General features: G+C 39.8%; 1 protein-coding gene and 1 long non-coding RNA gene across 8 annotated transcripts in view; one reads left to right on the forward strand and one right to left on the reverse strand.

The window, feature by feature from the left end:
* Positions 1-14,403, forward strand: part of anks1b (ankyrin repeat and sterile alpha motif domain containing 1B) — a 183,185-nt gene that overhangs the window by 149,628 nt on the left and 19,154 nt on the right. For all 7 annotated transcript variants that reach the window (XM_017302833.1, XM_008400554.2, XM_017302832.1 and 4 more), the window contains exon 20: positions 13,624-13,731. In XM_017302833.1, the coding sequence (XP_017158322.1) occupies positions 13,624-13,731 (108 nt within the window). The remainder of the gene's footprint in view (positions 1-13,623; positions 13,732-14,403) is intronic.
* Positions 1,608-3,714, reverse strand: LOC103459195 (uncharacterized). Its single transcript, XR_532691.2, has 3 exons — positions 2,667-3,714; positions 1,934-2,080; positions 1,608-1,840 (listed from the first exon to the last, which is right to left on the reverse strand). It is a non-coding gene; the product is annotated as an uncharacterized LOC103459195 (long non-coding RNA).

A 14,403-nucleotide genomic window follows, 5' to 3' on the forward strand; every position in this document is an offset into this window, starting at 1 on the left:
ACACACACACACACACACACACACACACACACACCTTTCACCTGTTAGATTACCAGTCATCTACAGGCTGACCTCACAGCCGACACTGCCAGAAGGATTACTGTTGGACTCCTAATGCCTCCACTGATTGTTGAAATGTATTTAAGAAAAAAATACAATAATCTGAAAACACTTGGAAACACAAAGTCACAGTAAAGATATAGTTTTTTTTTGTCCTTTTTTTTTTACAAAGCTCAAAGTATTCGTCACATTTATAATGGGGAAGACAAACGTAATCTTTTTGACTATACATTTATTACTGCGTACAGTACAAATACAAATAAAATTTAAGTCAGTAACCAGACTCTAATTAAGACATTAGCTATACCTCCTCGTCAATGGTAAACAATTTAAATTAACTTTATTTTGAAAAGGCGGCCCTTTCTTTCTGACTTCCAGGATGAACAGACAAACCCAGCTTGAGATCACTCTCAATCCTCAGGCAAATTTCTTGACCTTAAATATGACATGTAAGTAAATTAATGCTGATTTGTATTTCATCTCAATAATGTTGGATAAATATGTCAACGTGAGAAAAGTTTTGGATTTTTTTTACTTTTTAATTCCCTTTTTGGAGGTTTATGGTAATGTTTTGTGTTCGCTGTACATAAAAATGGGGGGACTTTCCTCTAAATGCATGCAGACATAATACTTCATTTAACTGTGGGCAGGCAGAGTGAGCCCAGGGACGCTGCTGTTCACTGGAGCTATTTTAGGAGCAGATCTGCCTTTGTGTCTTGTTTCAGAATTGGGGCATGCAAACGCAGGTTTGCTCACATTTAGCACCAAAAAATACATAAATTTGGCATTAGAGCACAAGAAAAATGTGTCTGCAAAGGGATACCTTGAAGCACTTACAGGGTCAGATGAAAGATAATATAATATTAATTTACCTGTTAGATTAGAAATGATCTGTTAATGATGTGCTTAACATGTTACCTAAACTATTGTTTTTTTTGTTTATTTGCATATGAAATCTGTTTTAATATCAGAAATTACTGAACATTTAAGTCCAGTAATTTTTTTCCACAAGTTGTAACAGACACCAACTAAAAGTAGCAATATGTCAAGTTTGATTCTTGTCCAAAAATACTTCAAGAGCAAGAGGTGAATTTATTATGAAAAAGACGAAATTGAGTGAATAACGTAGAATCTGTAATGAAAACTCACTGAAAATGATGTTTATTATTAAGTTTCTATTAATAATACATAAAGAATTAGAACTGAATTTATTGCTTAGATTTAGATTTTGTCTTCTTTATTTAAACTTAGTGAATTAAACCCTACTGGTTTAATGGATATCATATCCATTAAACCATATCCATATTTGATAATCAGAACAAAATGAAAACTTTTTCTTGCTTCATTCATCACACTTAGATATATATATTTTTTTTCTGTTTGGAGGTGATTTGAGTTTAAATTTTTTCTTTAAATTAATGTAATCCTATTCTCACGACTGTGACTTGAACAATTCTCCTGATTGCTTTGTGTTGAGAATGATTTATTGTGATGTTTACTTACAGGAAGTCTTTTTGCTTTGTTAAAATCAGGAAAACTCCCATATCCAAAGTAAATCCATCCATCTTTTAATGTAAGCCTGTAAAATCTCAAAACGTCCTCTGAATAAATCCTAAATATATTTACATTTATTAGAGCAGCATATAAAACTGAACATAGATTAATGTAGATATCTTTTCTCTTGCATATTTATGATCCTGCAGTGCAGCAGGGTGCATGCACGTTGTGTAGTAATCCACACGATGGCGCTGCTGCCTTTCTCTTTCAGCCCAGATTTAGTCTGGAGGTGAGAAAGCAGAAAACGGCTCCATCAGGAATCCAAATTGCTCTCGTTTAAAGGAGGTCCTCTGAGAAGCAGAAGTGAGGCAATTACAAATGAATTTCATTTCGGAAAGATGCTTTCACGGTGAAGTGCAGATAGTTTGCGGCCCTGGAGGAGCCGTTCCCCTAATGTTTTCCAGACGTCTGCATCCTGGTATCGGAGAAGAAGTCTTCAACTGTCTGCCGTGTCCTCAGTTACCTGTGCAGCATTAAAACATGGCTTCTGATTTATAAGTCTTTCTTGTGCTTAACCAACATTATCAGTTGTTTTATGAGTTTGTAAAAAATGCCTTATTTAGGTAAGGGAATGCAGATAAACACTTTCAGAATAAATTATCCACTCAACCTCCTGCTTTGTGCCATTTTGAGGTCGTGTTGTTTAGTTTTTATTAGCCCAGAAAAGCAAATTTGTGTAGTTTAGAGTTGCTCTGCTTTCTATTGATCCACATTAATAATTACAGAAAGTGTAAAAGCCTTTCAGCCAGCAGATTGGCAGTGTGCAGCAACATGTGTGAGAAAACCTTTTTTTTGGGGGGGCATTTTGGTGAAAGGATTTTAAACGTTGCGAACGCTGACTGATTTCTCTTGCACTTTTTAACCAAGACACGGATTCATTAGTCAAATTTTATAGCTCAGCACACTGACTGACTAATCAGAGAAGAATATTATCGGTGTGTGTGTTTTTTTTTCATTTGCCATTTTTGGTAAAGTACTTAAGCAAAGATTTTCCTCCTTCATGCCTTTCTCTAGCTTGTGGAGGCTTGTGACCGTGTTCGAACTTGTACCTGCATTCCCGTCTTTCATTAAACCGCTTTAAAGTCAGGAAGTGAAAGAAAATACTTCAATGTGTCTGGAGAAAAAAGAAGACAAAAAAAAAAGAGTGAGTTTTCTGTTCAAGTTATCCAAATCAAAACTGAAAATCAGAGTTCAAGGTTTGTTTTTTTCTAACGTCGTTTGTACTTGGTTGCCATGACAGCTGCTAGTTACCATAGAGACGGTGCAGTTGGTATAAGTAATCTAAAACCTGTTTGTGTGTACGTGCATAGGGTTGTGTTTTCTTGACACGATTCCAGATCCTCTGTATGTGAGATTTCTTTGCTTATCGCCTTCTCTGTCGCCTCTCCAAATGGACAGATTGTCTCACATCCCAACACCAGATGGTTGGACACCGCAGGATCATATACCTCATATCTCCCACACCTATATGCATCCAGAACTTCTGCTGGTGCAGCTTAGTGCGCCCACATTTCCCCCAACAACGGCGATCATCAGTGATGCTGCGTGTCGGCAGAGGAGCCAGATGTAGATTGCGTTGACCTTTATGTGGGAAGACTCGCCTCCGGACTGGAGTGTGCGTTTCCTGTGGTGTCGCTCTCTGAATGGCGGATCATGTGGGAGGCACCAGGAGGGAATGTGTGTGACCCCACAGACGAACTTTTAACCAGTGTTTCTCTCTAGAGGTGGGCTGTGTGGTCATTCTGACTCCAGTTGCAGGAGTTGAGTAAACACTCTGCACAAAACCTCCGCCTGCTTCACGGCGAGAAAATTGGGCGCAAAAATGCAGAATTACAGCCTCTTATCCACATTTTACAGCAGTTTTACAGAAAGGAAAAACAATGAATATCTAAAAATCAGCTGTTTGATGTATCCAAGTGGAGTTTTTGGGTGATTCTGCCCAGAAAGCTTACCTTTCTACGTGTCGTCAACAAACTGTAATTGTTGACCAAACGGCTTCATGATTAAGTCAATTACGCCAAATTAAAAGCAAGCCACAGTGTTTTTGCAACGGTAAAAGGCTGCAGACTCTAAATTATGTGAAGCAGTGACTCTCCATGGACTCTTCCGGTTCCTGAAGGAACAACAATCAATTCGGTGACTTTTAAATGTAGTTAGTTTGGTTCAGTTTAGAGAAAAGTGGTAACTCCTGTCCTCCAGGGCCAATGACGCAAAACTCCTTTATCATGTCTCCTAGTTCTGCAAAAACATTTCAAATCCAATATGGCTGCCGTGCCTTTAAAATGTGTGGAGAGTTGCAGGAGAAACGGTTTACTTTTCATGAATCAGTATCCTACTGACACATGATCCTTCAGCGTTTACATTCATAAATTGCAGATAAATACATTATTGTCTTGTGTTAGTTATTTTTACACAGATTATTTGGCTGTCATGGTTTTCAAAAATCCAAGTTTCAGCTTTCAAATCAACTAGAAAGCAGCACCAAAATGTTCTCTTGTTACGTTCGTCTTGTCCCGTTAGTTTATTATCATCTGCTTTGGAGATTTTATCAAAAACATTGGACATTGGTTTACCACTGATTTGTGAACTGCACTATTTCCAATGTGCAGATTTGAGATGATGTTCATAATGGTTAAAACTTATAACAGTTAAGTATACTTATAGATGAAGTGCACTAACTTCTCATGTTTGAACATAAATCTCTGCAGACAGTTTATCATTTACGAAGATTTTTAAAGCTGATGCCATGTGCAAATTTAAATTGGTAAATTTAACATGTAAGGTCCCTTATGAACTGCAGGGTTTTTGTTTTTATCAGTTAAAGTTTTGTCAGGTAAAATAGAAATGGAGTCATGTTCTATGTTTGGTTGCAGTTGGTCTACTTGAGGATCACAGAGAAGCCAGAAATAGCTGGGCTGACGTCAAGCTTGACTTCCATCTGATCCGACTCGGTTAACAAATACCCTTTACATATAAACTTTACTCATGCTTTGAATAAAGCATCACATTTCTTCTGGTGTTTACCTGATCCTGCAAATGTCAGGTTAAATCAGTCCAGTACCCAGATAACCCAAAGAGATAGAACTAGAAATCACACTGTCAGTAATAACTGTTCCTCTGAGGTGCCTAATAAAAGAACGCTGATGATCAGAAAAGAAAGTATTTTCAGCATTCTGAGCCGTTTTCTGTCCATTGCCCCAACATGTCTGTAACTCAACCAAATAATAAAATCTGAGGTACCTGATGTGTCATTAGAGAACACAATGCAACTCATTGTTTTAGTTGGAGAAAACATCATCCGTCATGATCGCGTTGCAAAATAGTTTGGAAATTGGCCTCAAAATCTCTGATTGGAACAGCTCTACTGTAATTATGTTCTTTGTTAAATTTACGACATTTCAAAAAAAGTCAGAAATAGTTTGACATTTTAGAATCCAATTAAAAGGAAAGGTTGGCCAGAGATTGTATGTTCAGCGCAGTAAAATGTCTTTAACAGATTGTTTCAGTTTTTTTATCACAGTTATCAACTGAATGTTAATATTAGACATAGGTACACTTTGTAAAGACAAATTGCGGCTTTCAAATTCTGTTTTTACTGATTTAAAAGTAGAAAAACTATTTAAACAAACTTAGTTCTATGGGGAAAGATGTTTTTATCCACTTGTTGATCCATAAATTAGCAGCAATTAACATGTAGAATCAGGAAACCACTGAAAAAGAACCTGAGTGACAAACAGATGGTTTTGGGTCATAAACTCAATGTTTTAAGTTTATCAGTAAGTTCAGTTCTGAATTTTTTGGCTGATTTCTCTTCTTAATAAAAGAGGGAATCGGTTTAGGAAAGCATTTTGTTTCGCATTAAAGGTTTTATGATCTGACAAAATAAATCTTCAAGGAGACGATTTCTTTTCTCCAGCTCCGTCACGCCCAATGAGATTTGTTTTTCTTGAAAATCTTCATGATACGATAGCGCCGCTGTTGGATTCGTTCAACTTGGGCAGCACACAAAACAGACGCGCTTCCACTCCTTGCGAGCACGAGCTTGTCTCAGTCAAAGCTCAGTGTCTCCATAGTGATGAGCTAGAGGAGGAAGAGGAGGAGGAGGGCGAACGTAAGCCTGGTAGAAACAGAGAGAGCGCGGGGAGAGGGATTGTGCGTGCAGCGGAGAGAGAAAGGCAGAGCTCAGGCAGAGACATGTAAGAGATGTAGCCCGGCTGCCGCAAGCTGAAGGAAGAGGAGGAGTTGTTGAGATCTGCAGAGAGGAGTGAGGGTGAGAGAAAGGGAGACAAAGCCGGCGGTGAGGAGGCGAGGAGTAAAGATAAGGACAGCTGTGGCTAAAAGAGAAAAGAGAGAGGAGAAAATAAAGCACTTGTCCTGCACAGCAACAAAGCGGCAGTCAGGAGGAAACGAGACGAGAGGAGTGAACTGCTGCTGCGTTTGGAAGGAGAAGAGGTGAGCTGTTTGGGACGAGATGGGGAAAGAGAGATAAAGGATAGCTGTGAAACCCAGATGCAGTTGATCCAGATACTGCTTGCAGTTGTTTTATGTACCTTTAATCTCTTTCTCCGTCAAGGCTAAGATGATTACAGCACACTAAACTAGTCCAGGGCTCTCAATCTCCACAGCTGACTGGGCTAATTTACTGTCTGTGCATGCAAGTGGTGGATCTGGACTTTATTGCTCACTATGCAGGATTTCCATTAAAGTATCAAAGCGCAGATGAGGCTTTGGTGATTCAACGATTTATTTTTGCACAAGTTTGAGCTGTTTGTGTCCTGCTGGTAAATTCCTGGTCTTGATTTTCTACATTTTAGTAAAAATGTAGCTGAAGTGCCTCCTCGGTTATGCAATAGGCTCACATAGTGAGGGAGTCATGCTGTTTCGGTAAAAATTCTTTTAGTTCTTCATCATGCATGTTTTAGAGTGGTGGGCCACATTTTGGCATCTGAAAGATGCAATGTTCACAGAATTATTTGAACATAAAAACAACAAAAACAAATCTAGTTTAGCTTCAAACCAGCTGCAGACATAAAAAACAAAGCAATCAGGTTAAATCTACCTTCTGTTCAATTATTTGTTCCCTAAGGGGCATAATAATTGGTCTGTGTTGTATTTCATCACCATGGTGGCTGAGGTAACAGACATTTTTAAAGGAGATTTTTAATCGTTAAAGGGAAAAATCACCATAAAAAGTTACATTCATGGCTTAAAGGCACAGATTTAGCTCAGACTCTTATAAAACCAACAATTACATGAAGAATTTCACTTATTTTCAGCCTGCATGAACTTGTTCTGCAAAGTTATGAAAGTGAACAAAGTAACAGTCAGGTAGGAGCATAAAGGGAAGGAAAGTTGGGAGGTAAATAGAGGGACGGATGAGTGATATCAGGAGGAAGGAAAGGAAAAGAAACTGTTTTTCTCTCATCCAGAAGTGAGATCAAGCCGATAATCATCCAGATTTTTACTGTGGATTCTGCTTGGTTGGTTGTACTCTGATCTCCTGTTTAGCAGATAATTACTTTGTGGTAGTAAAGCCCACAGAAAGCAGCCAGTGGGTGATTTTATGAGGTTTTATTTATTATGAGTTAAGACAACCAGATATTCTGAGTCTGACCTGTCATCACTGCCAGCCTCTGTTAGCCGCTCTGATCTGACCTCATTATGCAGATCTGACCCACTAAATTAGAAAAACTTTTAAAAATAAATTTGTTCTGCTCATATAAAGTGGCACACAATAATATTCATTACTTTTAGGCTGTTTCACATTTATAAATCCCAACTCTAATGTATTTTATTATGAAAACATGAACTAGCGCTGCGATTTTCATTTTCTGGGTTCCTCACATTAAGTCATTATTTGTGTACATCACACCACGTCAAAAATTATTTAAAAAAAGCCTTATTATTTATTTTCAAACAAAAATCATCAGTCTGTGATTCCAAAGCAGGAAATGTTCGTCTTGCATCTTTTAGCTAAAGTGTGTTCATCCTCATACCATGATGCTACCTCCCCTTTATTTTTGCCTGATGTGAGAATCCAACAGCAGAACTCTGTTAAAGTAAACAGCAGGTGTAACAGGCAGCTAATTCAAAGCTAATCCTATTAGCATCTATCTTCACAGCGGCCAGTATGGCATCCTGCTAACCTGATTACGCACCTTTAACCTTTTCCAGGATAAAATATTGCATGTGCAGTAAGTTTTGCGCTTCGCTGGCTCTGACTGCAAGCAGCTGCTGCAGAACCAACACAATGTAAAAACCACCAACCTGAACGCGTCAACCTTAGATGGCAGAAAAGCGACCTACAGTCTACAAACTGACATTAAAGCCTTCAATAAAAAAGTGTTTAGTTCTTCCTGAGTGGCTTTTTGTTTTGTGGAAAGACCAAAAGGTGGCTGAACTCTGGTGCCGCCACTTTCTGTTAGTTTCCTACTTTTCTGAATACACAGGCACAGCTCGGCGCCCGAGGAGAGCTTTTTGTGCTCCTCTGCAGCGTGAAGATTGGCTCCAGTGTGAGGCTTTGAAGCATTTATTAACCCAGGGAAATATCAGAGACCATTTCCTCCCATCTTACTGGGAATTCATGAGCCCCTCTGCGTACAGTAGTGTGTGTAAGCTTTGAGATATCTCATTTCAGTCAAGATCCTGCAGCATTTAGCTGTGTTTGCACATGCACACATACACGCGCACACACACACACACACACACACACGTGAGCTGTTCTCCAAGTCGTAGTTACAGTTCTTGTGCTATTAATGGAGATATATCTGTCTCCATGTAGGCAGACTTATTAACAGCCAGTTTTCATTGGCTGCCTGTGAAACGACCCGTCCCATTGGTTCCTGCCGCACATCATTTTTTTAACGCATTTACTCGTAACTCCCCTCCGGTTGCTAAGAAACCAGTCGTCTCTAGTTTCCCATAAGCCATCGCCACAAGAATAATGTGTGTGTGTGAACTGTAAACATGTATATTTAGTTAGTTTTCTTTGTGCGTGCCCCGTTGGCAGCAGCAGCAGCTGTGGTGTAATATCGGGGCGAAGTGTGAACATCGCTGTCATGAACTCAGCCGAGCCTTCAGGGGCTTAGATGTTGTGTCTTGGAGCTGCCGGTGTGCGCAGTAACTCGTGGGTCCAGACAAATCGATACTAATCATTCCAGCTGAAAGCTCAGAGGAACAATACGAAAAAGAACGAGCGGGAAGACGGCGGTGATTAAGTATTTAGGGTCAGGAAAATGGCAATGACTGGGGTGAAAAACGAGACGCAAGTCGTTTTTGTAAATGTGAATGTCTCTGCTAATGCACAAACTTGAGCTGGCAAATTGGATCAGTGCTTTTATACAGAAAGAGGATCTTTAACATTTACTGTTTAGAGTTGCATGTAGCGTTGATTTAAGACACACTTTTACATGTTTGCCTTGTAAAATGAATCTGTTTCCACCACGTTCTACCACTGGTGATGTGAGGAGCGGCCATATTGGAACGCAAAGTCTGTAAGTTATGACTGGAAGCAGTTGGAGTTTCTCCCAGTTTCCCCGAAGTCTGAATTTCCCACTCCCAAGTACAACCGAAACACAGCAATACAGAAGACAGATGATAGATGAACATTACAGCATTAGTTTCTCAGTTTGACGGGTTTAATCCGGCTGAAACCTACTCTAAAAGCGACGCTGGCTGTTTTTCTTACAAAACAAGTCACCTTGGTGTATCTGAAGCCATGTAATCAGGTTCTAAGATTGCATTCAGACAGACCTGAGCTATTTACTGATCAATACCACCACTCAGTTGTCCTGTAATGCATTCTGACCAAGGCAATTAAAGTAAGCTTAGGCCAGTGATTCTTTGATCTGCAGGAATCAATGGAGAAATCTTCAGAGGTTTGAACCCCAATTGCTCCATTAGCATCAGATGCTGCAGGTATTGTTGATGTTGCAGTGAACTAAACCTTGCAGTCCTGAAAAGAGAAGGTAAATCTAAAATCTAACAAAGATGTGGCCGTCGGGGCCAGATTTCACGGGTGAGTGATGCTGCGAAACCTCGTCCTTTTCCCAACTTTTTAGATTAACTGGATAACAAAAAAGACAAGACTCGAATTGAACCAGGCAAATGAGGTGGTTTGAGGTCAAGGGAGTCTGGACAGAAAGCGAAGGGAGGCGTAAGGAAAGAAAATATGAGGGTAATGAGATGGACAGTTTGGCGAGTCGGTGTAAATTAAAGAGACGGAGGGGGAAAGTGTTCACTTCCTCCTTCTCCCATCATTAAAACAGTGTGCTAGCTTGAGCACAAACAGCGGCTGGACTGTCGGTTCCCTCGGTGTTTCACGCTCCAGTAAACCCACCAGCTCCAGTAAGACGCACAGAAAAGGCTTTTTGTCTCCAGCGTCCCGAGCCATAGGTCACTGTGAATGCGCCTCGATCCGACGCATTCTGTTCTCCTTTCAAAATAAAACGGCATCATTCGGTTTCCAAAGAGGTGGACCTGTTCCTGTGATTTCCCTGTTTTACTGTCCTGAAAGGTGTTAAAATGACCCACTTTATTCACAATCAGAGCAGAACAAATCCTCCTGCTCCTAATTCCTGATCGCCAACTTAAATGACTTGAAGGTTACTTTTCAGAGAAATAGAAGAAATTCAGCAGGAAGAAGTGAAAGCTTGTGTTCGTTACCCGAATGCATGGAGGCTAATCTGTTAATCAGGCACGTTCAGTCTGGGGTAGCGGGGCTGCTAACAGGATTAGCGGCCTGATTGATGCACAAAGAAGACACACCGAAGAGCTCAGCAGAGCCGAGGAAGCAAACAGTGACCCAGATGACTTCATACTACGGCGATAACACCAGGAGCGCCGGTGGAGTGAAGCAGCTCGGTTAACCACTGTTTCACATTTCTGTGTGGTCAGACACAAACAGTAAAAACAAGTCACGACTTCTTCATCTCTGTATGTCTGTTAGATGAGGAAATATTATTAAAACCTTTCAGGTCATTCTGTTTAGAATACATTTGAATGCTTTAATGTTCTGTCAGGACTGTGGTGGCTTAGTAAACCCAACATTCAGACCAAACTACAGTCGTCTTTTGGTATTTACTTGTTTGGGGACCACAGCCATCTTCACATAGCTGAAATATGCAAATATCTGAAGCGTCCCTGTTCCATCGCTCATACCTGCCTGTTTTAATAGCAAAAACATCACATGTCCCTTAATATGCATCAATACGGACAGTGAAAACCGTCTCCAGAAGCTAATATGTACAGTCTTGTTCTCCGTTCTTGTGGGAAGAGCCAATTAAAGGCAAGGAACATGAATGGTGCTCCAATATTGGCTGCTTTGCTGTTTGTCAAGTGATGCCAGCGCCCAAAGCTGCTTTTTCTTTTGAACATTTTAGATAAATCTGCGACCAGTGTAATCTATTGTCTTTAAACACGTGTCAAACTGGAGGCCTGGTGGCCAAATCAACGTTCAGATTTTTGATTTGACCCAAAATAAAACTGAGTTTGACAGACCTGACTTAGAGGGACTGTAAATAAATGCGCATTTCTTTTTACTTCACGGTTATAAGCTACGTTCTGCTGCTTCATCATATAAAATTAAAGTAAAAGGCATCAAAGTTTGTTGTTTTAATGTGACAGAACAGAAAACTTCGCCGGGTCTGATTACGTCTGACAGAATCGTATTTACCTGCTTTGCTTTTTCCTCCAGTTATTATTGCGCCACTGGAACAGAAGGTACAAGCGTCGCCTTATCAAGGTTATGTCTCCTGTTGATGCGGATGGAGTTTAGATTTAATGAATAGCTGCTCTGTCAGGATTATATGGCGGCACAAGTGTCACACATGAGCATGCACAGACATCATTTAAATGGAAATGGGCTGATTCTGCAGTTCGGCAGCATCACAGACTGGAGTGTGTGTTTTAATAATAGTTAATTCTCATCCATTGAAGAGCAACAATATAATCTTCTCCCCCTCACTTTTAACAGCTGTTCAGGCTGTTTCCATGTGAGCGAGAGCGCACACATTTCTCTTTTTTCTGGTTGTTTTTTTAAAGAGGGATGAGAGTGTGTGTGGGTGACTGCTGCAGCAACCATTGTTGCTATGGTGAGAACTGAACTCCAGGCTGAGGTTGAGGCTTCTGGTGTATCTGAAGTGGATGCTGTTGCATAAGGCAACAAGTAGCACACCAGTTCACACCGTGCGGGGCAATTACTGTGCCTCTTTTTCTGGATGTGTGTGTGTGTGTGTGTGTGTGTGTGTGTGTGTGTGTGTGTGTGTGTGTGTGTGTGCGTGTGTGTGTGTGTGTGTGTGTGTGTGAGAGTAATTATTAATCCGTGATGAAACAGAATTGTGAGAACTGAGTCATGCTGCAGCCCCACAGCCACTGTAAAGGCTGAACATTTTATAGGCCTTTTTTATTGGCCATCATCGTCTTGGTCGTTTTCTACATGGCTACAAATTCACAAAATACATTTCTGTGATGAAAGTCCAATTTTCTGAAGCTTCAGTTATAATTGGATGGATTTTTTAAATAAAAGAAAAAGAAAATGGGAGAAATCTGAGCATTGGAGTCGAGCTTTGGGTGGAAAACAACAGATGTGAAAAGTATTTTACGCATTTTTCGTTTAACTGGAATTAAATATGCTAAAATATATGATTTAAAAAAGTGTGTCCATGTCCTATAAGCTTGTCAGTTTGATTGTTTCACAGATGTAGAATAATGATTTATGCCAGGCAGCCTATTCTACCACACAGGCCTTCTTTCTTTCTCCTGCTTTTTGGACGACCTCAAGCAGCCGTTATATAAACGCTTGTTGAATTTCCTTGCGATGCCAGGAGGTGCAGATGGCGCCAGCGACATCCTTGCAGAGTCCCTGCTCGTCTCTGTGGAGGATTCGGTACCTGGCACCGGCAGCTGAATGAAGGACTCTGTGTGGTTAATGAGCGCCTCAAGACGGGAATCTATAGACAATCACCAGCTTGTTGTTTGACTCGGATCTCTTCAGGGAACCAAGAGTCTTACTAGAAGCTCAAAGTCAGAAAGTAGAAGAAGAACAGATTAAAATTAGCTGGCTGTCTTCATTCAATTATTTTAGTCATTATAGAAATCAGATAAGAATTTATTCTTTAAATTAATTTCTATCACAGCATGTTAATGATCTCAGTGATTTCATCAATGACTGTGTATGTTTTCCATTCATAAGCAAAAACATTTATTGTAGCATGAACACCCAGAGATACATTTCAGTTTAAAAAGATTTATAAAATGCTTCAGTTTGATGTATTTTATAGAAATTGTTTGGTGTGGACAGGAGATGAAATAAAAATCTGCAGGAAATTTAAAACCATCCAGAGGTCAGGCTGAAGAAAAGCCCTGGTATTTTTACACTTCAGTCTCTACAATTGAAAATGCTTTTATTGGTTCTCATGTTTTTCTGTTCCAACAAGGAAATTGTTTCTATAAAAGTGAGATAGTTTAAATTTGTTGTTTTTGTTAAAACTTCTCAACTTGAGATGCAAAAATTGAATTTTTCTCGAGTTCAAAGAAATGTTGATTGTTAAAATTTGATTTTTGCCATTTCTTTCACAAAAATGTTATGAGTGGAGGAAATTGATCTGTCATCGAAGTTGCCTCTCTTTTCACCTTATCCTCCAATAATTGGATGATTAGTAATATTTGTTAAGCAGCAGAATGAATTTTTGTTCATTCGGTGCCTTTACTGCTGCGTTTGGTGAAGCTTCCTCTGATTGAGACGGGGCAACTGTTAAAGACGCAGAAATGAACTAATTGTTTAATCTAAAATCAGTTTTATTCTTAAAAGATTCATGTAACCTTAGTAAATTAAAACAAAAGTCGTCAGTTTTCTGCATATTTGCAGCTTCAGCATCTAATTTCCAGAGTTGGGTGTTGAAATGCAAATCTACTAAAAGTTCCCGATCAGTTTCTTTCCAGCCCGCGTCTGTAAAAGTTTCTTTTTTCTTTTTTTTCCAACGCTCTGCTGTCTTTTTGTTCATTCAGGTGTTGAAGATCAACCTTATTGGGCACAGAAAGCGGATCCTGGCATCACTGGGGGACCGGCTACACGACGACACGCCGCAGAAACCGCCGCGGGCCATTTCCTTACGGGTGAGGACGGTACAGCTGAACACGGTTCCTGCACAGAGTCGGAGTCAGACTGCAGCTTTCCCACTCCTCCTTTAGCCAGATGCTAAAGTATAAATATAAAATGTGACTATAAACATGGTGGATTTAAAGATCTTAGACACATGAATGCATGGATGGATGGGAGGGATAAACTGGAAAAAACAGATGGATTAATTAATGGACAAATGGATGGATGGATTAGTGGATAAATATATTGACAGATGGATGGACAAGCAGGATGACAGATTAATAATGTAGATGGATTTACGGATGACGGATGGATAAGTGAGATGAAGTACAGATGGATGGATTTTATGCAGATGGAATATCTGAATGCAGTTATTTGTGTGGGTAAAGGATTGGAGACTAAACTATTTTCTTTCTCCATACTGGAACCATCCATCAGATCATTTCAATTAAAATAAGTATTAATGCACAAAATCTAAATATGACTGTATTTATCTAAATCTGTTGTGGAGATAAATCCTCCTGCTGGTGATTTCACCACCAAACAGCCCAGCCTGTTCCTCTCCAGTCATAACAACACTGTATGTCAACCTGCGTGAAGCTGACACCCCACCCACGTCAAAAAATCCAGCAAATAGTCTGAATGGTTAGTGCTCCGTTTGTGCAGGTTTGTGCCGTTAAAATTTT

Source organism: Poecilia reticulata, linkage group LG23 (genome assembly GCF_000633615.1).
Source record: "Poecilia reticulata strain Guanapo linkage group LG23, Guppy_female_1.0+MT, whole genome shotgun sequence".
NCBI classification, from domain to species: domain Eukaryota; kingdom Metazoa; phylum Chordata; class Actinopteri; order Cyprinodontiformes; family Poeciliidae; genus Poecilia; species Poecilia reticulata.